This window comes from Monodon monoceros, unplaced genomic scaffold (assembly GCF_005190385.1).
Source record: "Monodon monoceros isolate NGI ecotype Baffin Bay Population unplaced genomic scaffold, NGI_Narwhal_1 Super_Scaffold_19, whole genome shotgun sequence".
NCBI classification, from domain to species: domain Eukaryota; kingdom Metazoa; phylum Chordata; class Mammalia; order Artiodactyla; family Monodontidae; genus Monodon; species Monodon monoceros.
This window is the reverse complement of record NW_021703775.1, coordinates 61,946,426-61,974,425: the sequence shown is the minus strand read 5'-3', so window position 1 is coordinate 61,974,425 and position 28,000 is coordinate 61,946,426. Positions and strand designations below refer to the sequence as shown.

The window sequence follows — 28,000 nt, the reverse complement described above, 5'->3', positions numbered from 1 at the left end:
TTTTCTTGAATTTGTGACCCATTTTTCTATGGACAGTTTCCCTTTTGAACTCATTATGTATTATGCGTATAAGAATTTGGGTGATACAACTCTTCTATAAGACTGTAATCCTAGAATGAGTTTTGAGCTCCAATACAGAAAACAGAGACATAACCATCTCCCTCTGCTGCAGGGGTAAAAGGGGCTGTGGGTGTTGGGTGGTAGATAGTAGGGTGGGTAGAGACCACCTTGTTTCCCATGGCATTGGTCCTCCCAAGGGTTAGAAGTAGGGATTATGGGAGCCTGACTTTCTGTCAGTACCATTCAGGGCCCCACAAGTTTGTACTGTATCCTTGACTGAACTGAAAAACCCTGGAAACGATTGGAAGTTTTTAAAGTAGAGGAACAACATCATTGGTCAGATTTGTATTTTAGAAATATTGCTGTGGCTGCAATTTGGATAATGGATTTGATAGGGTAAAACTTTAAATAGAGAGACAAAAGATTATGCCAGTAACCCAGGTGAGAGATAATGGTAGTGGTGGGAATGAAGTAAAGTTGGGTGTATTTGAGAGAGATTTGGTAAGTAGAATTTACATGATTTGGTAGTAAATTGAATGTGGGGAAAGAGGGAGAGTAAGGAATCTAGAAGGGATGACTCCCAAGTTTCTGACTTGGACATCTGAGTGGGTCGTGGTAGCCTCTATTGACATGAAAGACAGCTTAAAGAGAAGGCAGGAAAAGGATCAGTTTGGGCCATGAGGACTGTGGGACATCAAGTAGAGATGTCCCAGTAAACTAACAGAATATAACAGTAAAATTAATTTCTAAGATCGTAGCTGTGGTGATGAGCAGTTAAGGAGAGAGGTCTGACTAAAGATACAACACTGAGTTTATTTCATTCCCTTTACATCCACCAAGTGAGATTCCACTCTAGACACCTTCCTTCTGTATAGAGATTCTTTTTTTTTTTTTCTTAAATTGAGATATAATTGTGAGATAGCATTATATTTCAGGTGTACAAAATGATTCAGTATTTGTATACATTGCAACATGATCACCATAATAAGTCTAGTTAACATCCATCACCATACATGGTTACAAATTTTTTTTTTCTTGTGATGAAGACTTTTAAGATCCACAGTTGACCCTCTAACAATGAGGGCGTTAGGGGCACCAACCCTCTGTGCAGCTGAAAATCTGCATATAACTTATAGTTGGCCCTCTGCGTCCACGGTTTCTCCCAACCACGGATCATGTAGTACTGTAGTATTTACTGTTGAAAAAAATCCATGTGTAGTTGGATGCATACAGTTCAAACCCGTGTTCTTCAAGGGCCAACTGTATTCTCTTGGCAACTTTCAAGTACACAATACAGTGTTACTAACTATGGCCACCATGCTGTACATTACATCACCATGACATTTATTTTATAGCTAGAGGTTTGTACATTTTTAGTGATATTTTACTATATATCATTATCTCCTTAAGAGCATAAGTGCCACTAAGCTCATGTACTTATTCAAACTGTTCTATCTACAGGATTCTGGTTCCATGCAATTATGACTGTGGTAAGTAAAGAATAAACACACCAGGGTCTCCTAGATATTTCAAAGCATTCTGCTTCATCGTTAATCATGGTAGTAGCCTGGTAAAATAGAAGTTTTATAAGTATCTCCTGAATGGTAATCTGCAATGCCTGTTAATTTACTTTAAGAGAAAATATGGTCTTAGAAATTCATTTTACTGTTATACCCTGCAGTCTTATAAATCACACTGTCTGGTGCATGAAAAATTAAAAAGAGCAATTGATACATTTTTCAACTTGTTAACATTTTTGAAACCAAACCAGATCCTAGACGTGACATTTTTGCATTGCTGTTGGAATTTCCATGCCCAGCGTCTATGTTCATTCTGTCCCATTATTTCTTTTGGCTCCAGTGTTTGGCTTCTTCTTTGAAGTAGTTTGCTTTCAGTGTTTACAAAAGTGGACTCCCACAACCAAAGAAAGGATGGATAATGAGTCAGTCTGAAAGTGTTACAATTTTTGTTTGTAATGGAATAGGGTCACTCTACTATAATTAGTGATGTTGTGAAAGCAAGGCAGAACGCCTAGGCAGTGTCAATTACTTGGCTGTTTTCAGTATGCATATGGCATACACACACGTGGACACACACAAGATCCCCGGTGCCTTATTTTGGTAATACTCTACTTCTGAATTCCATTGTAAAAAAGAAAAAGATAGAGTACAGTTTTAATGAAATGCAGTGCAAATGAATGATTGCTGACTTAAAACTAGGTCTCTGTTAATGTGCTCGTGATTCTCTGTTAATACTGAGGTGGAAAGCTGTATTGCTTTTGTGGCAAGCATTGTGAAATGAAAGGGATACAGTCAAGAGCCTTTTCCTTTTTATTGTTTGTCTGCCTTATGTATAAAATACTTTGATTAAGTTGTAGCCCACTGTAAAATTAAGTATAAATTGTGATGCTGTGTATATTTTTGGTACTTTATGGTTGAAGTTTTTTCTCTTTAAATTTTTGATTTTTTATGCTACATTATATACCTTCTTTCTGCAATATACAGTGGACTTACCCAGGGGCATTCAAATGGGGCACAGAACTCAAATTTTTCTTTTTGAATTAACAATATTCTAGTAGGAGCTTAATGAAAGTTTCTTGAATGAAATCAGTGAACACTTAGATAATGATTATTGATATAAATGCTGTGTTAGCAAATCATAAAAACAAAGTCAAGCTTTTTCTGTTTAACTTTTTCTATCTCTAGACTTAACTTTGCCTATGACAGAACCTTACAGTTTAAAAGATGGTCTTTGGAGTTAGGCTGACTGAGTTCAAATCTGAGCCATCAGTTTCTAACCATGTGGCCTTGGACAAGCTTTGAACTTCTTTAAATCTCAGTTCCGTCCTCTGTGAAGGGTTAACCCATATGGATTTTGTTAGCATTAAATGAGAGAATATGTGTAAAGCCTTCAGTGCCTTCATACAGTAAGTGCCTGATAAGGATTAGCTATTATTCCATTGTATATATGTGCCACATCTTCTTTATCCATTCATCTGTCGATGGACACTTAGGTTGCTTCCATGTCCTGGCTATTGTAAATAGAGCTGCAATGAACATTTTGGTACATGACTCTTTTTGAATTAACGGTTTTCTCAGGGTATATGCCCAGTAGTGGGATTGCTGGGTCATATGGTAGTTCTATTTTTAGTTTTTTAAGGAACCTCCATACTGTTCTCCATAGTGGCTGTATCAATTTACATTCCCACCAACAGTGCAAGAGGGTTCCCTTTTCTCGACACCCTCTCCAGCATTTGTTGTTTGTAGATTTTTTGATGATGGCCATTCTGACTGGTGTGAGGTGATACCTCATTGTAGTTTTGATTTGCGTTTCTCTAATGATTAGTGATGTTGAGCATCCTTTCATGTGTTTGTTGGCAGCCTGTATATCTTCTTTGGAGAAGTGTCTATTTAGGTCTTCTGACCATTTTTGGATTGGGCTGTTTGTTTTTTTGATATTGGACTGCATGAGCTGCTTGTAAATAAAAAGAAATGAAATTGAGTTATTTTTAGTGAGGTGGATGGACCTAGAGTCTGTCATACAGAGTGAAGTAAGTCAGAAAGAGAAAAACAAATACTGTATGCTAACACATATATATGGAATCTAAAAAAAAAAATGTAAAATTGATAGCTAGTGGGAAGCAGCCGCATAGCACAAGGAGATCAGCTCGGTGCTTTGTGACCACCTAGAGGGGGGCGGATAGGGAGGGTGGGAGGGAGGGAGACGCAAGAGGGAAGAGATATGGGGATATATGTATATGTATAACTGATTCACTTTGTTATAAAGCAGAAACTAACACACCATTGTAAAGCAATTATACTCCAATAAAGATGTTTAAAAAAAAAGATTAGATATTATTATTGTATCTGCCTCTTCAGCCTATACCCCACCTTCACACTACCCAGTAGGCTTATGTTTGTCCCTTAGATTGTGTTTTTTTCTTTAATCACTGATTCAATGCCATCTTAGAATGTTTTGCCTGATTTTTTTTCACCTTTCTGTTAAAACTTTCCCATGGTTTTTGTGGGTCATGAGTCATATCTCTTGTTTCGGTGAACGCTGACATTCTACTGAAGTTCATCAGTTCCCTAACTAGACCTCCACGCATCTTTGGTTCTTTGGAATATTTTATCTTGCAGGGGATGTTGCTCTACATCTATCGTCTCTTCCTCCCTCCCCTCTAAAACAAGCCTTCCATTGAGTTTATTTGTAGAGCATGTTTGGTTCCTTTTTTGAGTTACTTTGCAGAAAGTAAATTAAGCCATGGAACCATCATACACATACCTCATACCAGAGTTTCTCTTCCTCTTAAGCGCTAATTTGAAAGCTTATCTTAAAGAACCTGCCCCTCTTGGGAATTCTCTGGTGGTCTAGTGGTTAGGACTCCACACTGTCACTGCTGAGCGCCTGGGTTCAATCCCTGGTTGGGGAACTAAAAATCCCAGAAGCCGCATGGTGCGGCCAAAAAAAGAATCTGCCCCTCTTTAGAAGATCCACTATTTCTAACCAAATTCAACTTTATTTATATTTTATTTCTTTTTTTCCTCTTTGTCTTTTTTTTCCCCTTTCCATTATACCCCATTCTTTAAGATGTGGATGAATGCCTGGAACCAGATATCTGCACAAATGGTACTTGCTCCAACCTCGAAGGATCCTACATGTGTTCATGCCACAAGGGCTATACCCCAACTCCAGACCACAAGCACTGTAAAGGTAAATACTGTGATCAGATGTCTCATTTTTATTTGAACTGCACTTAAAAACATATTAGAGTAACTAGCCTTAAAAAAGGGAAACATACTACCTGTCATTTATTTTGATTGAGCTTCTTGGAGCACATTTTGGTTGGCATCTTTGAAAGTGACTCCTCATGGTGATTAAATACAGACCCTATCTGTTTACATAGAGAAAAACAGTGTTTTTTTAGAGAACATCTGTAAACCACAGATCTATTTTGTTTTTTCCAGTTATAAAAACAAGACATGCAGTTGTACAACTCTGTGAATATACTAAAAACTATTGAATTGTACACTTTAAATAGATGAATTATGTGGTGTGTGATTTTTATTTCAATACAATTGCTATTAAAAAACATGCATTTGCTATACGAAATGTGGCAAATGCAGAAAGGTAAAAAAGATAAAGTAATAATCTTTCCACCTCATTTGTGGATATTCGTATCTCATGGATATTTTATATCATTATGTTCTGTGTACAGTTTTCTGTCTACCTTTTTGTCATTTAATAGTATATCATGAGCATTTTACAGTTCATTAATAACTCTTTTCAAACATTAGTTTTAAAGGCAGTGTAATGTCCCGGTGTATTGCTGTGTCACCATTTTCTTGCTGTTCTTCAGGTGTTGAACAACATACTTTTTCCAGCTTCTGATTATTATGTAAAAATAAAACCTAACAGGCATCTCTTTAAAAAATAAACCTTTGCCTGAATTTTCGGATAACTTCCTTATTTATAAAAGTGGAATAATCAGGCAGAATGTTCTGTGTTTAACTATTTCAGTAGAAGAACACTAATTTCTAATTTTAAAATGTGTGTTTCTTTTACTTCTAAAAGATTTAATATGTATTTTATGTGCTAATTTCCTAAACACTTCTAATTATTAAACACTTATTTCATACATCTGTTAAACATTTATATTTCCTCTTTTGTAAATTTGTTAATATCTTTTCCCATTAATCAAGTTTTTAAGTCAATGTGTATGAACACTTTATATATAGGATATATATATATAAACCTATGTACAGTGTATATATTTAACGTATACCGTTTTCTTTAGAATATTAGTGTAATTTGTCCAAGGTTTTGCTAATTTTTTAAATAATTTTTTAAGAAGTTTTCATTTTTTCTGTGGTTAAATCTATGGATTGTTTCCCTTCTGCTATCTTCCATCACTTTTATACCTAAAAGCATGCTCTTTCAAAGGGAGAAAGAGGAAATAAGTAAAAAAATTTTTCTTTACTGTCTCAATGAAAGTGAAGGATCTAGGGTAGTGGTTAATTTATCACTGTGGTAGGGAAGCAGTAAACAGATACCGTACTACTGACCTGTAAGAATTGAAGCATCTTCCACTGGCAGTAGGGAATTCACAGACGTCTGAATTTGCTGCCTTACTCCTTCCATACAGCAAAATACTATCCACTCCCAGGAGAGTGTATGAAGTAGGCACATCTCCCTTTTCTCCTGGTCCTTTCCCACATCCGCAGCTTTCCTTCTGACTCCTTAAGCTGGGCATCTCCTCAGAAAAAGTTAAACATGAGAATCACTTGAAAGGTATTATATCTTCCTTACATACAGGACTAATGGTGGCTGAAGGTCTCAGCATTAGAAGCCATTGTTAATCTTTATTTGATTGCTGTATCTGGTTTATTGCCTGTCATGTTACTTTCTCTTCCCAGTCTGCCTGCTTCTTCTCATCTGCTTATTCATAAAAACCCTTGTAATCGGCCCGCACTTCATATTCCAAATTTGTCCCCACTGCTTTCTTCAGTTTGCAATCTCTGTCCCATCCAACTGATGTCACAACTGCCCTGGGTATATTCTGTGCTTATTTTGACTCAAGTACTTGCTCATAATTATCCTGCCCTGCACACCGATCTTCTTCCTCACTACTGACCTGAATCCTTGCTCTTCCAGGGATTCACTATACCACCTTGGATAAATAATCTCAGGTTTCCTGATATCATGTCATCCCTAAAATTCGAGGATTGGACTCTCTAGAGGGAAAATGCCCAGAGTAAATACATGTTGAATGAATGACTCATTACCACCGTCTTCCTCTTGGCATTGCCATCCCAGATGAGCCTGCTCCTCTCTAGTCAGTCTCCCTACCTGAGAATTCACGCCATCAGTTGATGCCACCACTAGGAACACTCGTATTTTCTAGTCTCTGGGGCACTCTGCTGGGCTGCTGCAGAAGCTTCTATTCATCCTTCCTTTCCTTCCTCTCAAGTGTATGAAGGAACCAACATGTTCCAGCCACTGCGTATGTTACCAAGAGGCTGAAATCTCTCAAAGAACTATTACTCATTGGAAGAGATGCAAACCTGCATCAGATAATTGGAGACAGTGAAGTACTAAGTGATGAAAGTTAAGTTGTCAGTGATGTCATGTGAATGTCATGTACTCCTGGCATTATGTGAGGACCAAAGCACTTTACCTCTGTGCTATTCTTTCCAAAAACCTGTAACCCCTGTCTTAATCATGAGAAAAACATCAGACAAGTCCAAATTGGGGACACTCTGTGGAATTCTGGCCCATATCCTCAAGGCAATTGACGTTGTCAAAACAAGGAAAGACTGACTGGAGAGATGAGACACCCGCATATAATGTGTTCCCCTGGATTGGATCCTGGAACAGAAAGAGGACCTGCATAGAAAAACTGGTGAAATCCAAATAAGTCTGGAGTTTCGGTTTTTTTTTCTTTTAAAAGACAGTATGTTATATTCTAGCTGTGATACTCTGAAGCTGTGTTAGCTTGGATAAGTTATCTCATTTCGCCAGGGCTTACTTGCTCATCTGCAAGAAGGTAACGATGATGGCATCTGTGAGGGTTGCATGAGATAATATAGGGTAATGAGATATCAGAGATAATACATGGAGGATGAGATATAAGGCAGGGGCAGAGCATGACATTTTGTGGTAGATGTTGTTATTCACCGAATAATAGGCATGTACAAAGTTCTGCTGAAGCCAAGAAGTGTGTGACTAATTCAGATTGCATGCTTCTGGGAAGGCTTTGCAGAGGTGTCGCTATTTGAACTTGGTCTTAAAATATTGAATACGGGGGGAGAAAACCTTAGCAGGCAGAGGAAACAGCACCGCATTGACTGTGTCTTCACCTCACTCAATGTACTGACAACTCTTTTCAGGTTGTAAATACATTATCTAGTGTATTAATCCATTACTTATTTGTATCTTTGTATTTCTTTGTACATTTTAGTGCTGTATGTACTAAATGTATAAATACCCTAGAGATAGTCTCTATTTTAACTCTGAGCAGGACTTATCATAGTAATATGGGCAAAAAGTCCCTTAAAGAAATACCTTTTGGGACTTCCCTGGTGGCACAGTGGTTAATAATCTGCCTGCCAATGCAGGGGACACGGGTTCAAGCCCTGATCCAGGAAGATCCCATATGCCACAGAGCACCTAAGCCCGTACGCCACAACTACTGAGCCTGCGCTCTAGAGCCCAAGAGTCACAACTACTGAAGCCCACACGCCTAGAGCCCGTGCCCCGCAAAAAGAGAAGCCACCACAATGAGAAGCCCACACACCGCAATGAAGAGTAGCCCCTGCTCGCCGCAACTAGAGAAAGCCTGCGTGCAGCAACAGACCCAACGCAGCCAAAATAAAAATAAAATAATAAATTGATTAAAAAAACCAAACAAACAAATACCTTTTGTGAAGAATAATATTTTCTGTTCATCTCTTGGCACAAGAGAGAGAAGACATTTGTCCTGCATGCCTATTTTATTAGAAAGTATTCTTTTGTCATAGGAATTTTGTCCCTCATCAGAAAAGAAAAAATGCTTTTTAATGTGTAGAATTATGCTGCCTCTGTTCCTGTGTCCTTTTAAAGACCCAAAGATCACCTCATTCAAGATAACAGAGTTGCCTCGAGTTTTTCCAAATATGTGTATCATTACTTGTAATGAATTACTTCTGACAGTCTTCCCAACATAAATGAGTAACTTACGTAAGATGTCTGGTGTATCCTGACAGTACTTGGAATGGAGGGTATAGTCTTGCTGCAAACATCTTCACATGGGAATGCTTAATTTTTCATCTTCTTTGAGAAAGTCAAAAAGAGGCCAAAGCATTAAAAATGTTGTCAGACATTACGTGAGATCCGACCAGCTACATGAGCTATTGTTGGTCTTAAATTCTTGAACTGACGTCTCAAGTATTTTATAGAATGTGCTGAAAGAAAACATGGTGTGGGCTCGTCTTTGCTGTCGACCACTTGAAAAGCTAGTAGACTGAGAATGCTGGAAAGGTGTAAAATCATTCGTAAGACAAAATTCTTATTTAATTTCTCTATTGGTAGTCAACAGTTGGCAGCCAGGAATTATATATAAACAAAAGGGATCAACTTCACAATAAGTGAAACAAAAGTTTCTAGTAAACTCAAGTAATTTCTGCAAGAAATTAAATCAGAAACAAATTTCTGAACTCCAATTACATTAATAGTCAATGTGAGCTTTTTCAGGAAGCATAACCTGACACCTTGCTTACATGAAGATAAAATTCAAAAGGTTAATGCCTCACTAGAGGTTAAGAAATGCAACTTTGCTCAGGAAACAGGTAATTGTCAGTGATACTTGAGGGAAAGGACTGTGCAGTTAATTGAGTTCTCCTGGCAAAAACTTGTAGCTGCAAGGGGGGAAAGTGGTGGAAGAGGGGCGTGGTGGTGGGATGAATTGGGAGATTGGGATTGACATGTATACACTAAGATGGATAACTAATAAGAACCTGCTAGATAAAAAATTTTTTAAAAACCTTGTAGATGCATTTTAAGTAACAGGATATTTTCAGAAGGAAGCACTAGTCAGACATTGATCTTTAGGATGTGATTTCCTTAAAACAAGTTCTGCTCTTTTAAAATCAGGACTCCTCTCTCCCACCCTGAGTACAGGGCTGATGTGTTTTCATCCATTGTCTCCACTAATCCTCACAGCAGACCTGTGGTGGAGGTGGTGAAGCTCAGTCCTACCATATTTTAATGATCATAAACTCTTACAAACTGACTAGCTCTTCAGCAGAACATTCTGAGGCTGTATCCTCATAGAGAAGGCAAGACAGCACTATCTAATTAGATCAGACCAACCTGACAGCCAAACAAAAGCGTTTAGAAAACACGCGCTGCTTCTACCACAAGTGTTCAAGGTATTGAGGAGGCCAGGCTTTTCTTCATTCATGTAAATTCATATCCACGACTAGGAAACTTATAAAGAATTATGTTCTTTCTCAGTCAAGAGCTCTATGTTTATTCAAGGCATTTGAAAAAAAGTCCTCACTCATCACTTTCTCCTTAGACATTCCAACATCTATCATCAAAACATCATGCCTCTTGGCTTTCCTTGTTACTTTGAAAATGAGCTCAGTGTCCTTTAACACAACTGTTTGACCTTATACTTTTCCAGGTTCTTCTAGTACAGTAGAAATCTCTATTTCCTCCCATAACTGCCTCCATTATGGTTTTGTTTTTTAAATTCTTGGGAGAGTTTTAATTCTGCCTTTTTTCTGCCTTCTACAGGTCTGCAAACTGCCTCGTAGCCATTTGTGCTGAGGTTCTTTCTTTTTTCAACTCTAAAATATTTCATATTGTGTTTGTGCTATATCCAAAGTATGAGAGAGAGAGAGATGGCAAAGAGCTTGATGTTGTATTGAAAACAATTTTACTTCATCATAAATTTATCATCTATTTGTAATTATTTCTTTTCTACAGTTCAGCATACTGAGGTTGATGGTTGGTACACTGGTGGGCTGATTCAAACTAAAATGTAGAGTGCCTCACCTAGGAGAAGTACTATTATTTTTGTGATAATAACCCCAGAATGCATTGGAAAGGGCAGAGCCTTTTTTCTGCTTATTAAAAAGTTTCTATTGTGGTTCATGCCTTAAAAGGCCAGCCTGGAAATGGAAGGCTTGGAGGGCAGTAGCTTGGTTTACAGCCTCAAACTTTAGCTAATGGGGTGTTTAGATATAAGAACTAATGTAAACAATTGTCATTGTGTTTACAGATGTTGACGAATGTCAGCAAGGGAATCTGTGCATAAACGGGCAGTGCAAGAACACCGAGGGCTCCTTCAGGTGTACCTGTGGGCAGGGCTACCAGCTGTCAGCAACAAAAGACCAGTGTGAAGGTAGGAGTGTAGCACCATGAACTACTGTGATTGCAGTTTAAGGCACGTGCCTACAAAAAAAATGTGCACTCAGTAAAGTGAGTGGGTTTTGAGAAACTACCTACGTGATTGTTTTATTGTGCCAGAAATCAAGGGACTTACACTTAAGTCAGGAAAGTCAATGAAACAGGATGGGAAAAGTCTAAATTTGAAAACTAAGGTATTAGTGGTCAGTGGCTGGGCATTACTATTGGAAAGAAAAATGGTTACTCTGTGTAATTCCTTACTTGCAGAAAATCAATTGTATTAAAATCATTTGAAAGTTTCACCTAATAGGATTAACACTTAGAAGCGAATTATGTCAGCCTGGTATTATGTTTTGGAATATTAATGATCTAGTTTTTGTATGCATTGAGCTTTTTAAAATTCTTACTTTAAAAAAAATAATCACTAAACAAGACTTTTCAGGAAGACTGAAATAGCATCCCCCTTATACTCAGGGATAAAGTTTGTGAAATATACCCTGTTCCTACAGGTGATAGTGAGGATTTTGGACCTCACTGGGGTTGACCTTAGACTTAAAAAAAGTATTTTTCTTCATTGAACTTCATACAGAATTACAGATTGGCCCTTCAACAACACATGTGTGAACTGCATGGGTCCATTTATACGCAGACTTTTTTCAGTGAATACTTAGTAGAGTACTACACGATCTGTGGTTGGTTGAATCCTCAGACGCAGAGCTGTGGAGACAGAAGACCAACTGTCAGGTTAAATGCAGATTTTTGACTGTGTGGTGGTTGGCCCCCCATAACCCCCTCATTGTTCAAGGGTCAACTGTACTTCACTTCCCAACACGTATATGCTTCCTGAGCTTGAAAATACTATGGTATCACCAGTGACAAGCACAAGTGTCCAGAGTTCCTGAAAAGAAATGTCATTTAAACGTCATTTATTTAAGAATACACATTGTACTTGATCAGTTGTTTTATTATAGGGAAACAAATCATATCCATGTCTGTATGTAAACTTTAGATATTTAATAAGTAGAAAGGTCTCCTGAGGTAGTGTTATAAAAGAGACAATGTATGGTGGTCCTACAAGGGGATCTACCAATATTATCATAACCTTCTTCAATTATCCCTTTCTAGAACAAAGAGAGTCATTACAATACCTAATCTAGAGGTGAAGAATGATCAAACACACACAAACACACTCTCATACACAGATAAATTAAGTAATTTGTTCTAGATTCTAGTCCCTCTCAAAGTTTTTATACTTTATTGAATGAATCCTGACCTTTACAGTGTGTGTGATAAGAGTAGACGTCCACACATAATATAATAAGGCTATCGTGTTCATAGTCCTTCCTTTTGAAGAGCCAGTGATGTCACTCCTAGAGATAAGTCAGACACAGGAGAATCACCCACCAGGTTAGAAATAGGGGCAAACCAATGTTAGGTGCTAAATGCCAGGATAATCAGAATGATGCTATAAAGCCGAGTAGGATAGAACAGTGGTGTAGGGTCCCTGTGGTGTTAACTCTTGCAGAATCACATTGCCAGAAGTAGATACACATACGCAAAATGTGATGAATAAAGTTGATCAGCAAACAACATGAAATAAGTGCCTGCTGATTGCTGAAACACTAGGTCATCTAAGGAGTCAAAAAAGATGTGGTAGACAGAGGCCTTGCCTCAGGAAAGTCAGAATCTGATGGTGAAGGTAAATGATGGAATACATGCAATATATTATCATGCCTTTTATGTGTGGATATGATGCAGGCACGTGTGTGAGCCTGAGCTCAGGATTGCGTTTACAAAACAAATCATCTCTAAGCAGAGGATGTGTGTGTCAAGCAAGAGAGATTCAGAAGCAATGTAGGTATCAAATGGGCTGAGAGCCCATTTGAAGGACCATTAGATTTGCCCAGAAAATCATTGAGAGAGGGAGAAGGTGGAAGCCTGATTGCTAGGGGTCTAAAGGGTAAATTACTGAAAAAGAATTGAAGACCTTCACGCCATGACACTTTTCAATCAGGGGGGTCAGCAAAGTTCTCCTATAAAGGGCCAGATAGTATATGAATGTGTGGTGCTATTTTCCAATAAAACTTTATTTATAATAATAGGCAGTGGTGGGCTGTAGCTTGCTGACCCCTGCTTTAGACTATCACAGGCCTTAGTGCTTTTAAACTCAGAGTGTTAAACTTGAACCTATAGAAGGAATTCCAAGAAGCTTCGTTGTGATTCCCAGATTACAGCCAAGTATTTGCCCCTCATCAGTGACCAGTGGAATTAATATGTACAGATTCTTAGCTCATTGCTTAAAATTTTAAGCTCATCTGGTTTTCCCTACAGGGATATTAATGAGTGACTTTTTACTAGAGGTCAGTTTGAACCACATAATGAAAATTCTAAATTAATTAGAAACCAGATAGTTTATGAACGATTAAAAACTCACTTTTAAAGCACCACTTCTAAGTTTCTTTTTACTCTCTTGCTCATAGATATTGATGAATGCCAGCACCGTCATCTCTGCAGTAATGGGCAGTGCAGGAACACGGAGGGCTCCTTCCGCTGTGTTTGTGACCAGGGTTACAGAGCGTCCGCCCTTGGAGACCATTGTGAAGGTGAGAATTGCTCTTGATTGCAGAATCATAAAATGTGAGGATCAGGGAAATCGGGACATCATCCTGGCCTCTGTCCTTGACCCCATACTTTTGACTTCACAGTTGAGGACACGAGGTCCCTGCAAGATATTTTCCCCATGGTCACACAGATAGTGCCAAGAAGTGCATAGAATCAAGGTTTTCCTTACACTACTCAGAGCAGTTATGCCAGAAGAATTATGCCAGCTAAGTGAATAAAGAATCAGTTTAACTTTTCTCAGCTGTGGATGGTTTATCCTGGGTGTATAGTTCTGTATAGCATCCATTGGGATGCAGGACCAGTGGTACCAACGATCCAAGTAAGTAAAGACAAGTTAATTTTCCAGAAAAATGTAAAGTTTCTAAAGCCAGACTTTAATTCAATTTTGAGCTTTTCACATAAAATATTTCTTCAAGATAACCCATGTGTACAGCATTTGTGAGCTGTTAACCACTTTCACTACCTGCCTTGGCTCAGAACCCCTTTGGGTGGTCAGAGCTGCTGAAGCTGCCTGTCACCAGCCTGTCACTTGTGAATTCTCTGTGTTCACTGTGTGTTCTTCCCACTCATCTGCTGATTTGCTGCATTTAGACCCTGTCAGTTATGAAAGCAGAAATGTGAACATGGCAGGGTTTGCCTCACATGGTGAGGTGATGTCTGCTTGAGGGTCTGAACCCCACCTTTGATAGAAGAGAATGAGCTTTTCAGTGATTGGTTTTGTGGCACATACTTCAGTGGCCCCAGATACTTTTGGACTTTTCAGTCCCATTGGTTGGGAAAGATCAACTGTATTGTATCCTTCTCTTATGACTAGAGAACTTGGCTCAAACAGTCACAACCTGTCTGGAGGGCAATTGGTACCGTTTCAGAGGTGTTAAAATGTACATTATTGTTGAATCAGTGGGTCATCTTCTAGGATTTTATCGTAAGGTGATGTTTTTCAAAGGGTTAATACAACCAGTGAAAAGTTGTAATCAACATACCTATTGAAAAAATAGGCAAATGATCAAGTGATAAGTCATAATAACAATAATAATTGGTTGTCTGAAAACTATGGATGGGGAACTCTCCAATATTTGGGTAAATGTTGATGATTCAACATAGTGGCAATGCAAGATGGAAGAGGCAGTCGTGTTTCTGGGAGCCAGTCATGGAAGAATCTATTCTAGAAGTAAGTAGGTGGTAGGGCACATGCTAAGGCACTGAAAACCTACACTGACCACCAGTATGTTTTTTGCCCTAATTCCTGGCCTAGCCAAGAGGATAACCAGGCCATTGACTAAGTCTTGGGTAATGGGTGTTTATTATAGGACATGTTCCTCTATTTTGGCTGTTTTAATATGTAACCATTTCACCAGAAGTCCAATATTTTTATTCTAAAACCATCCATTTCATGAAAAGCCAAATAAAAACGTTTCCCCAGCTTCCTTGGCATTATTAATATATATGTTCCATTAGAAAGCTTCTTTTTAAGTATATAATCACTCTTTTCTCTTCAAGTCAGGACTAATTTGCCTAGTGTCTTAGGTTATAAATAGGACTGGAGTCCAGTCAATTAATTCAGAGCTCCCTTTGAAACGATATTAGCACTTCAGCCTGCTGATTCCCAGCCAGCACTGTTTCTGACCCTTCCCAGTCTTATGCAGCCGTAATTAACTGAGCTGTGACGGCTCACTTACCTTTCACGGCTGTGGGAGGAAGAGCCATCTTTCTTGTTGGCATTTCTATTTACATGTGTAATTTTCCTCTTCTAACTCTGGCAGAGACTTGTTTTCTTGCAGCGTTATCCTGCAGTCCTGCTGGCCTTCTCGTGGAGTCAGAATCCCAAGCATTGTGCTGATTTCTGTGGGCAACATATGCCAGCACACTCAGTAGCCACTCAGTCTGTGATTCTGGGTGGCCTCAGTTGTCCTGGTTATTAGAGGTCTTGGTATCTCAGCCTTCAAAGGCTCTGCCTCTGACTTGTTTTCCCTCCAGGCACAGTCTCTGCTTCCATGCCTACCTTGGCACCTTCCCCAGCCCCTTGCTGTGGTTGCTCCATGCTAGTCCCTTGCAAAGCCTGAGAAGAAGATTCATGATTTACTCTGTCTTCCTATGGCCCTTCTCTGTTGGTCATTTCTTTGCAGACCAAATCGAAAAAGGGAAGAAGTGCTAGTATTTCTTACCTTCTGACATTTCTTTCCAAGTCAGAGTCATCCATTTATTCATTTATGCATTCATTCAACAAAAATTTGAGTGTCAAGGATGTGCCAGGCACTGTTTTAGGTACAGGATATACAGCAATAAACCAAACAGACAAAAAGTCCTGCCCTTGTGGAGCTTACATTTTAGTGAGGGAGATAACAATAAAAATGATAAATAAATAAACTATATAGTTTGTTAAATGGCAGTAAATGTTAAGGGGAAAATTAAAGTGGGGTACGTGGGGGGTGCGGAGGGAGGGAGGAAGAGTGATGGTCTTAAATAAGTAGGCAAGCAGAGGTTAGCCTGAGATGATGACATTTGATTATTTCTGGGAGAGTGTTCCATGAAAAGGCTTTGTGGAGGAGATTAAGAGCTTGACTTGGGCATTTTCAGTCTGTGTTGCCTACAGTGGGTATCCACATGAAGATATCCGAAAGACAATTGGACCTATGTGTTTAGAATTCAGGGGTGAGTTCTGAGCTGGGATACATCAGCATGTAGACAGTGTTTAAAGCCGTGAAGTTGGATGGGATCACCAAGGGAGTGAATGTAGCTAGAAGAGAGAAGTTGTCCAAAGACTGAGTCCTTGTCCCTCATTTATTTAGAAGTGAGGAGGTGATAAGGAACAAGCAGAGGGGATTGAGAAAAAGTGGCAAGTGAAGGAGCAAAACCAGAATCCAAGAGAACATTTCAAAGAGGGCGTGATGAGCTTGTGTCAAACATTGCTGCTAGGCAAGATGAGGACCAAAAGTTGACCATGGCATCTAGCCAGGTGGAGGTCCTTGGTGACTGCCAAAGCAGTCTCAGTGGAGAGGTGACCACGACTGACTGTTGCTATCCTTAAAGCCTGATGGCCAACTCCTAGAAGAAATTCCTTTCATATCACCCTAGTTGGTGGTGTCAGACAATCCCACATCGGGCTCTCTTAATATTCCACCTACTCTTTTTTTGCTTTTGAAGATAGAGATCTTGCAAAAATTTTAAACTAAACCAGACTCTAACATAGCGCACTGGGTTTTAAAATCTGTACAATTATTTATAAACATTTTTAAAATGCTTCCTTTTACTCTCATATACATTATTTCTCTTAGATTTTGGAAAGTGAATGAAAATTATTTTAGGATAGGGTGAACAAAGCTGACACATTTCCATTATGCTGAGGCACATATATTGGTAACAGAGTGTTGTTCCTGAAATTCATATCCTCAGGATTCTACTTGCTCTATTTTGAATTGAGATTTTTCACATAATGCTAATGATCAAATGTGCCTTTTCTTATTTTGTTGTCTCAATTTCCGAAAGAGCAAAGAAAGAAAGGTAAATCTAAAAATGGACCTCCAACTCAACACCTGTTAGAATGGCTGTGGAGCTATTAGAATAAATATGGAACAGTTGGAACTCTCTTACCTTGCTGGTGGGAATGTAACATGATGCAGCCACATTAGAAACTTCAAAAGTGAAACCTACTATGTGACCCAGCCATTCTATTCCTAGGAATTTACTCAAGGAAAATGAAAGCATATATTCACACAAAGACTTACACATGAATGTTTGTCAAAACTTCATTCATAATAGCAAAACTGTAAACAGTCCAAATACCCATCATAGGTGAAGGGTAAACAAATCGTGGTGCATTCATACAATAGAACACTACTCAGCAATAATGAGGAGAGAGCTATTGATACACATGACAACCTGGATGACTCTCAAAAACGCTATGCTGAGCAGAAGAAGCCAAACAGAATAGGGGCACAAGTAACCTTTTGGGGCAATGGAAATGCCTATACCTTTTTGGTAATGATTGGTCCAGGTTATTCCTTCAGTACATGGTTTTTTGTTTTTTTTGTTGTTTTTTTTTTTTAGCTGCATTGGGTCTTTGTTGCTGCGTGCAGGCTTTCTCTAGTTGCGGCGAGCGGGGGCTACTCTTCGTTGCAGTGCACGGGCTTCTATTGTGGTGGCTTCTCTTGTTGCAGAGCACAGGCTCTAGGCACGTGGGCTTCAGTAGTTGCAGCACGCGGGCTCAGTAGTTGTGGCTCATGGGCTCTAGAGCGCAGGCTCAGTAGTTGTGGCGCATGGGCTTAGTTGCTCCATGGCATGTGGGATCTTCCCAGACCAGGGCTCGAACCCGTGTCCCCTGCATTGGCAGGCGGATTCTTAACTGCTGTGCCACCAGGGAAGCCCCTTTAGTACATGTTTTATGGCAAAGATCCATAAACAGTAGACTAGAATATCCCCATTTGGCTCAACCACTTCAAAATCATGAAATAAGCAGAGAGTTGGGGCTTAAGAATTATTTTCACAGAAGTTATGTCTAAAAACCTTTTCTCAATTAAATTTGGTTCCACTTTTAGGAATCTTGATCTACCAAAGGTCAGTTAATCAGTGAATAAAACCTTTGTTGGCATAGTCAGGCTTTGCAGGAGACACTTAGTCCTCCGTGCTGTTATCTTTCTTAATTGTGCGTGATGGTTCCTTTACGGATCCTTTCACAGAAATTATAACACCCAAGGCATTAGATTAACAGGAATGGAGATTTTAAGGTCAGACTGGAAAAAGAGACTAAGGAAAATGTCACCAAGCTTTATGTTTGTCACTACAGAATGACATTCTTACAAAGGTGTGTCATTAATTCCTTAAAAAACATTGCATTTGCAATGATGTTAAGAATCCAGCAGTGGATCCTTACAGATATAAATTGATACAGAAATGCCTGTGCCTTGATTGTGATGGTGGTCACAAGAACGTGTCTACATTTGTCAAAACTCATTGAACTGGACTCTTAGACACATTCGTTTTATGTAAATTATACTTCAGTGAAGTTGGAGAAACACACTAAAGAAGAAGTGATAAATCACTTTAGTTGTGACGGAGTCACATCAGCATTGTTTTACATTTTAGGATCAAGTATTCAGAAACACTTTAAAAATGGGTGAACCTCATAATAATTTATTTTGATAGAATGAAATTATAAGGTGCTTCTCTTTTATCCGCCCCATGAATGGTACGGAAGGCAGTTAATTAGTTGCTTGGGTTCTATGAGGAATATTTAATTCCTGTGCCCACATTTTCAACCAGACAGCGAGGAGAATAAGGCAGCAACAGTCTCCATAGTCACTTCTTCCTGGACCTCCTCATGTATTTTAGCAGCAATCATAATTATTAGCAAGAAATGCCATAACATGCCAAATTTCTGAGAAAACAAAGAAGGTTTTGTTCTTTAGGTTTCTTCAGTGCTAATAATTTGAATCCTACACGTACAACAGAATCGGGGCTCGTGGAGTGTGTTAGGAATAATGAGCTCTGACTAGGAGTAAATGAGGTAATAAACAGCCCTAGTGAAAGATCTGCCTCAAGTTCATGCAGCAAGGGGGGGTCATTAATTGTCTTACATGCTCACAGTCAAGACCCATTATTGGTTACATAAACCATTTTTAGTTGCATATACGTTATAAGTACATACGTTAGAAAAAATTCAGGCAACATTATACCTGTTTGTGATAACTGCTGAGTAAGTGACTTTTGATTTTGTTGACTCCCTTGCCCGCCAAAAACTCTTCTTCCCCCTCTGCCACTTTCCACCCTGCTGTCAAGGCTCCAAGTAAGTTCCTTATGTTACCCAGGCCACCTTTGAGCTCTGTAGTGTCTCTTCTCTAAATTCATGTGACACTGGAAGTTGGTTTTAGTCTTTTGACAAATATCTTTTTTGACAATTCTTATGTTAAATTATTTTGAACTTATAAAGCAACTCAATATTTTTGTGTTTTTTCTTATTAATATAATTTGGGTTTTTTGGTACAATCATTTTCCTTTGGAGGCAGGGAGCATGCCAAGTACTTTAAAAACCTTTCCTGTAATGCATAATATAGGATCTTGTATAAATAGATGCTCAAGATATTCTTATTTGAGGAATAATTTTATTCTCTATCATCACGGAGAATTTAACCAAGTAAATTACTGTTTGTTATAGAATCTTTACTTTCCTCTTTGAATTGATTTTATTTGATGTTAAAACTTGTTTATTGTGCAAAGCCAAAATCCTTTCAAAATATTTCATTTCTCAGAAACTCTAAAAGGTAAACCGTCATCCATTTAAAATAATGCGTTATGAGAGATGTAAAATAGTGTTCATTTATGTGAGTCTGGTGTGTAAACATAAGGAAAATGTTTTGCTAAATACGTTTTGTCTTTTAAATTTTGTAAATTGACTTGTAGATATCAACGAGTGCTTGGAGGACAATAGTGTTTGCCAGGGAGGAGACTGCATTAATACTGAAGGGTCCTATGATTGTACTTGTCCAGATGGATTCCAGCTAAATGACAATAAAGGATGTCAAGGTACTTCTCTCTCCATCTTCTAAATTATAATTTACATTATTGTTCAGTTCTGCGTTGCTGCCTGATGATAGTCTGCGGTTTTACCACTTTATATGTAAGTGAGCTATGCCAATTTGTATTTGTATAATATTTTTCTTGAGTCTACATCAAGTACAGGAAGTTCTCGCTTTGCACTGCACCATGTTAACTGAAACTCATGTGTTTTGGAACTGTGTCCTAGCTTTGTGTGCTTCTGTGGTAACTGAGATCACCTGTACTTTGCTGTTCCTTCCATGGGCCAACCTTGGTACTTGATTCTAAATTATCTTCTAGTTTTTTTTATCTCCTTCATGGGTCTATTTAATTTTGTCCCGTAGCTGATATGGATCTGCTTTTTTTTTTCTTCTCCTGATCCCTGTTTTTATCCAGTATCTAGCTTCTCCTCTCCCCCAAAAACCTCACTAATGTTTTGGTCACAATTATAGAGGACAGGATTTTATGTTTTTTCAAAGTGCTATCATGTTTAATCTCCTAAACAGCAGTCCTCCTCCCCTTATCTGTGGTTTCACCTTCTGCAGTTTGTTACCCACAGTCAGCTGCAGTCAGAAAATATTAGGTGGAAAATTCCAGAAACAATTCACAAGTTTTAAATTGCTCACTGTTCTAAGTAGTGTAATGAAATCTCATTCCATCCCATTTCATCCCACCCGGAGCGTGTATCATCCCTTTGTCCAACGTGTCTCATCTGTTAGTCACTTAGTAGCCATCTCCGTCGTCAGATCCACTGTCGAGGTATCACAGTTCCTGTGTTCCAGTAACTCTTATTTTACCTAATAATAGTTCCAGAGCACAAGGGTAGTGATTCAGCAATTTGGATATACCAAAAAGAAGCCATAAAGGTGCTTTTTTTTTTAAATGAAGAGGTGAAAGTTCTTGACTTACTAAGGAAAGAAAAAAAATCATGTGTTGAGGTTGCTAAGATCTATGGTAAGGACAAAGAGGGAAAAAGAAATTTGTTCTAGCTTTGTTGTCACCCCTCAAACTGCAAAAGTTACGGCCACAGTGCATAAGTCCTTAGTTAAGATGAAAAAGGCATTAAATATGTACAATAAGATAATGGAAAGAGAGAGAAATTACATTCACATAACTTTTATTACAGTATAGTGTTATAATTCTATTTTTAGTGTTGTTAATCTCTTACTGTGCCTAATTTATCAATTATACTTTATTATGTGTATGTATAAGAAAAAAGTAGTATATATACGGTTCAGGCCCATCCATGGTTTCAGGTATCCACCAGAGGTCTTATAATGTATCCCTTGGGGGTAAGGGAGGACTGACTGTACAGTGGACACAAGGTACTAATAAGAACACAGCACCAATCACAGCACAGCTTTAACTGAATACCTACTATGTGCCAATTGCTGAATTACCTTACTTAATTTGTAAAGAATTGAAGAGGCAACTTTTCTTTTATCCATTTTGTGCATGAGTAACTGAAGCTCAGAGAAGTTAATTAGTATGTTCCTCACTAATAAGTAATTGAGCTGAGATTTGAACCCAAGATCTTTCCCCACTATTTTCTCTACGTCGCCATACCAATTATTGTTACACTTATAGCCAAAGGAAGGAAGACAATGAGATTCAGTGAATTTTTTTTTTTCCCAGTGTAACACATTGAGTTATTGTTGATGCTGGGGTTAAAAAATCAGATTGTCTAGATCATTTGTTCCACCATTTTTAGCTACCCCTAACTGCCCCACAAGTTTTCCTATAATTATTAGTCTAAATAAATCCATGCCTTTTTTCCCATTGAAAACTCAAACTTACCTGTACTCTTACTTATTTCTAATACTGGATAAATTTTTTTTTCTCATTGTTCCCCCGCCATTATGGAACTCTGTAGTGTATCCCAAAGTACATATAAATAAAAGCTTGTTGGAGTCATTTTTTATCCATTGCTACTGGACATGTATGACTTTTTTGTTCTCGATTGTCATAAATTATATCCCTCTCACGTGTCCCAAATCACAGTATTCTTAAAAGAGAATATGGTGTCTATTCTCTTAGTTGTGAATATTATACTCTGTGTATCATTATCTACACTCAGCTTTGTGTCCCTGAGATACAAAAGACATGGGCCTTTGCCTTACTGATCCCAAGATTTAAATATACTGCAGTGTGTACCTCATTTGATATCATATATTTATTTACCTTCAAGGTGAATTTAAATTTTTCAGTATTTCCAATACAGAAATTAAATGTGCTTGGATTTAATGTAGTTGAGAAGAAAGGTTTGAATTATAAGTGTATGTGACAATATTTCCATTTGGGGTCTTTTACATCTTAATAAAATCTTGATTTATATAAAAATGCCAAGAGATACCCCCCAAACCACCTGAATCCTGTTTTTATTACAGACATTTGGGCTTAGAAGTAATATTTTTTCTGTTTCCTCTTGTCACAAATTTTTGACCAAATACAGGTAAAACCAAGTCTTGTATAAAGAGACCATGATTTCATATTGCAAATTATATGCACTTTTAGAGTTAAAGTGCATAAAATTCATTTAGCCATCTGATTAATTAATTATACTGTCTTCTCTCCATATATTAAATTTGTGTTTGTGATTTGATAGGAACTCATATGTGACTGCTCCAAACATGATATTTTATTGACTATAAATCATTATTAAATTGACTTTGTTCTCAGTCACGTTGATGATTCCTGATTTCCAGAATAAATTAATGTCTGCTTGAAAAACTTATATCCAAACGAATGAAAAATATTCCTGAAGCGGGATAGAGTACCATTTAAAAAATACTGTCTGTGAATATGCTCCATCACCCACCTTCTCTGATTAGAAGTCTGTTTATAATACCATGTGCACTCACCTTGTTTTGAATCATCTCTCTTTGCGACGTCACTGGGGGCAGCTTTGTGATCCTTCGCTCTGCCTGAAGTTAGTAGCCTACTTCTATCTAATCCCATGATCGTGTCAGCATTCTGTACATGGGTGTAGATTTCAGAGTTTGTTTTAATGCTGAAAACATAATTGATGACAATGTGAATAACCGTGGAACATAGTTGGATAATAATGCATGATTGGCCTAAACTTTAAACCTCACCTAATAATCTGAAGATAGTTCCATATTCAGGAAGGCATTTTCAATTGAAAGTGTAAGAATGTCTTCCCCCAGCAAAGTTAACGATGTCATACAGACGGTATGGAAATTCTATGTTAATTACTCTCTTTAGGAATGTGGCAGCACACATTTGATCTTCAGAACACACTCAGTTTCACGTTTTGACTTACACGTGCCAAATTGTGAATTTCTGTGGAATCTTGGACCTATGAAAGAAACCCAACTTAAATACAGTCTGGCTTTCAGCAGAGTTACTAGCAGCATAGTTTAGAAATGCCTCAATAAGTGCAACCCAAATTGAATGCATATGTTTCTCTGGTTCCAGATATTTGTGTTGTTCTTTCTTGGTGGTTTCCTGGAAAAAAGTCTGGGAATTCATCTTCAGTTCCTGTCATCAGACTTTTTAGACAATTGTTTGTTAATCAGTGACTTCTCTTTAAGCAAGAAGTTTATGCCCATTCTTCCCCGTGCAAAGTTGCAAAAGTCTGACAGCTTTTATAGGGCCGTATTGAGTCACAGATAAAATAAGGAGGTGGTCTCGGATAACCTCTAGGGCTCTACAAGATGGATATCGACCTGGGACTTGATCTCCAGGCCAGTGGAAGTTTATGGCACTTTGTTGCCCAGGTAGAGGGCAACAGATTCTAGGCAGCAGATTGGAAAGAAAGAATGGAGCTAACGGGTAAAAGAAGGTCAGAGTTCAAGAAAGATCACAACCTAAGGTATTATCAGTAGGTAGAGAGGAAACACAGAGGATACCAGAGATTTTATAAAAGAAGTGACGAATTTCACAGAGTGGAATCATGTTGAGAAACAGTAAAGTAGGAAATGATTCATTGCTCTTCCTTGAAATATTTTAGTGACAATTAGAAGAATGGGCGAATTGTTAAGAAAATGAGTAACTCCTATTTGATTTCTTAGTTGGGTTCAGCAGTAGATAAGCCAGTTAGCCTGAAATATATGGCAGAAGGAAGGGTAAAAAGTTCAGGCTTAATACAGAGATGGCTAAATCAGTAATATTGCCGGAATTCCTATTACACAATGAGATCAACAGGGCAAAAAGAAGAGCCCCAGGAGATCCTGGATATGGGGAAAGGGATGACTCTCTGGAGGAGGTGAGCTGCCGGGTTGGTGGCTAAGCATGTTCTAGAGGTCACTAGGAAGGTCCCATCATCTGTACCTTTCCCATGTTCCCATTAAGCCTCCCCTGTTACATTGTGAGTTTCATAATGGCAAGGGCCCCTTCCTACTCAGCCTTCTCATAGGAAGCCTTCAGCCAAAGTTTTTAATTGAATTAAAGATGGATTTTTAAGAGGATATGTTGAGGACCTCTTTAGCAAGAGATAAAGAGGAGGACCTAGGAGACTTCAGAAAGATAGGAAAATGACCTTAGTAGGGCTACTGCCTGGATGGTGCCAAGGACCTGTGATACTTTTTATGACCCCCAATTAACTAAGAGAGCCTCAATCAATCACTCTTCAGTTATTAGAGAATGAACAAAACTGTGAAATTTTTTGGTGGGCAAACATTCATAATACACTGTTCACTTGCTGTGCTAGGAGTTGGGGACTCAGAGTTAAAATATGCAGTTCTCCTTAAGAAGCAGTCAGTGCAAGAGGGACACAGATGAGACAAACAGCAGTTAAAATGCAGTGCGCATAGGCAGTTGCATGTGTCAGCACCAGTGTGAATAGGTGAACCATTCTCCATGATTCCTTATGTTGTCCACTGTGGGCACTCTTAGCCAGCATAACTAGGATTAGTCTGAAAGAACACTGCATTTACACCAAATACTTCAGGCATTATCAGTGTTTAGGAGTGCATCATCACCCTGGCTACAGGGAGCATAATCATTCTTCACTGAGGGCAAGCAGAGTATGAGATGGTCAACACAACTACAGCATGATTTGTTCATGGTAATAGTCGCTACCACTTTTTGACTCTTGGTTGTGTTGGGCACTACATTAAATAGCGCCTGATGCTCATTCACTAATTTCATCATCACAGAGCTGTGCCAATATTAAGACTTTCCCTGGTATAAAAGGCCTTTTGCTTGTACTTTATTTCTTGTATCCATTTTCAGTGAAATATAGATTGTGGTCTATTTCACTTGTATATTCAGACATCTGAGAAGTGCCATTTTTGAGCCAAACACTGTAAGACACGTCCAGCCTTGCCCTTAAGAAGTTCACGTCCCAGGGATGGATAGGCATGGACATGGGGAGACGTACAGGCCACAGGAGAGTTGTTTGCATGGTGGTGGGAGAGGACAAAGGACAGCACAGTATTCACACTGAAGAATATTTCACAGAGGATTTATTTGATTGTAGACCCTCAAGCCTCCAATATGTCTTTTAAAAAAAGGGTACCTTTGGGTTGAAACTATGAAACTGCTTTTTTTTTTTAGGTTGAAAATGGTTTGAACATTGGCTAGTTCCTGTGATTCAACCTAAGTAGTTTCTCTCCGCTGACAGTCCAACTTGTCTTGTGGTCTGGTGTGTGTACAGACTGTATAGCTGTGCCATCAAATAAGTGTCTGACCATGTTGTAATAGATTTTTCTTCCTGTATGTCTGGTATCATAAGAAAACAAAACAGATTTTTTTCAAGTATGTGGAACTCTTCTCGATTCCAGATATTAATGAATGTGAACAGCCTGGACTCTGTGGTCCTCATGGAGAGTGTCTAAACACAGACGGTTCTTTTCACTGTGTCTGCGAGCAGGGTTTCTCAATCTCTGCAGATGGACATACATGTGAAGGTAAGACAGACCATAAGACATCACATAATTATTGCATGATAAAGCAGAGAGGAGATCACTCTCTATTTTAATAGGCAAAGGCTCTGAGACACTGAAAGACACGCATGATTTAAGGCCTTAGAACATGTATGCACCAAGATGACCCCTACCCGAAATCACAGCTCGGGGTGGCTGGGATTTACAAACAGGATAAATGGCCATTATGATGGTGAAAATACTCACAGGTGATTCCACTACTGGTACTGAATTAACAAGTCAAAATGTGTGGGAGGTGATGATTTTAGGTGCACATGGGAGACCTAAAGGAAAACGGGGGCAACATTCTGATGTAACTCGAGACTCTGCCAGTTTTGATTATGCTTCATATAGACCATCTGAATCATTCTGTTTATAAAAATGCCTTGCTTGATTTTTTCTCTGCACCACTGTCAGCAGAGAGTTTCCAGAGTTATTCCTCTAATATCCTTAGCTCTAAGCCAGTATATTTTCTTATCTATCAGTATTTATTATGTCCTAAAAGCTAATTAACTTGTAAGATGTTAAGATAACACTGTGGGCTTCCCATTGGCAACCTCTGTATGTTTGCAGGGATACAGCACTGGTTATATTCATAAGATTTATATCTTGATGACTTATTATAGTTTGATAAATTGAGGAATAATTCATCTGAACCTTTATAAAAGTAAACCGAGAAGATTCCTATAATCATAATTTTAATCCATCCCTTTGTGAATCTAGGTTATCAAAACCCAGCTATGTTTTAAAGAAGTACGAAGGTTTTGTTCTGGGCCTATGATAGGATCCAAATGCTTTGCTCTAAAAAATAGTGCAGCAGGAAGTGTGTGCTCTCCTTACCCATACCACAGTGGAATCAAGCCAAGGAACGGCAACCAGGTTCATCTGAAACTAATTATTATATTGGGAAGAATAAACTGATCTTATAAAAAGCAGGAGATTGTTGAAATTGCTCTCTTGCTGAGCAGACAAAACATTGATACCAGATTTGGTTTCAAGTGAAAGAGAGATAGTGCAGGGTGGGGTTTAAACAAGCAGATTCTGAGGGGTTTGAAAGTGATCAAAAGTGGGGAAATGGAGAAAAACATCATAAAGATGGCCATGAGAGGTTTACTCCATGATTCAGTGGTTCAAGTTTTAATTAATTTTATATTTAGAGCTCTTAAGAAAGACAGAGCCTGAATGCATACATTCTGGGGGGATCACAGTATTCCCTGGTGGAGGGAATAGGGTGCTAGCCCATCTGAGTCACAGACAAAACGAATTTGCAGAATGCACATTTCCCTGCCTTCTAGAAAGGTGCAGGTTTGCTTCTTCAGCTAGCTCTCAAACATGGATAGTAAGGGCTTCCTTTGCTGAAAAATGGTCCCAGTTACAACTGCCAATAGCTGTGCCATGCAAAAACTATATTCAGAAAAAATGTAAGTCACCTCAAGTGCTCACCAGTCAAAGCCATTGCTCCAGAAGAATATACCAATATAAGCATATTCACATTTATTTTTTCTTTTGTACTTTATAATTTGTCTTTAATTCTGTATCTTTTAAAATCCTGATTTCTGCAACTCCAGAGTTACATAATCATTCTAATTTAGTTGCAGTTCTAATTTTGTTAGTTATTTACTTGGCAGAGATTTTAATTTTAAAATGTGTTTTTAGAAAACTTCCAGTGCTTTGTAAATTACTGTACTTTAGTATACTGTCTTTGACACTTGTTCCATATTTTTTACTCCAGAATCTGGATAGTTTTACAAAAGTAAAAAAAGTAGATAATTTAGAATATTGTGCTGATATATGGCAGTATAACTAGAAAGCTCCCTAATTATTAGGCATGTTAATCTCTTTTTAGAATAAGCTTTGCAAGATTTTCATTTTTTGTGGTCTTAATCCAATATATTAAACGGGTCCAAATTTTCTGTTGTTGGACTTAGTCTGAAACTTGTGACAGTAGCAGTATGTCCTGATTCTACCTTTTGGCGGTGGTGTGGGACGAAGCTAGTCCATGTGAT

At 38.3% G+C, this 28,000-nt stretch overlaps 1 protein-coding gene across 7 annotated transcripts in view; it reads left to right on the top strand.

Annotated features, from left to right (window-relative positions):
- LTBP1 (latent transforming growth factor beta binding protein 1) overlaps window positions 1–28,000 on the top strand; it is a 423,359-nt gene that overhangs the window by 319,729 nt on the left and 75,630 nt on the right. For all 7 annotated transcript variants that reach the window (XM_029231490.1, XM_029231496.1, XM_029231494.1 and 4 more), the window contains 5 exons: window positions 4,651–4,773; window positions 10,826–10,948; window positions 13,434–13,556; window positions 19,972–20,094; window positions 25,854–25,979. In XM_029231490.1, the coding sequence (XP_029087323.1) occupies window positions 4,651–4,773; window positions 10,826–10,948; window positions 13,434–13,556; window positions 19,972–20,094; window positions 25,854–25,979 (618 nt within the window). The remainder of the gene's footprint in view (window positions 1–4,650; window positions 4,774–10,825; window positions 10,949–13,433; window positions 13,557–19,971; window positions 20,095–25,853; window positions 25,980–28,000) is intronic.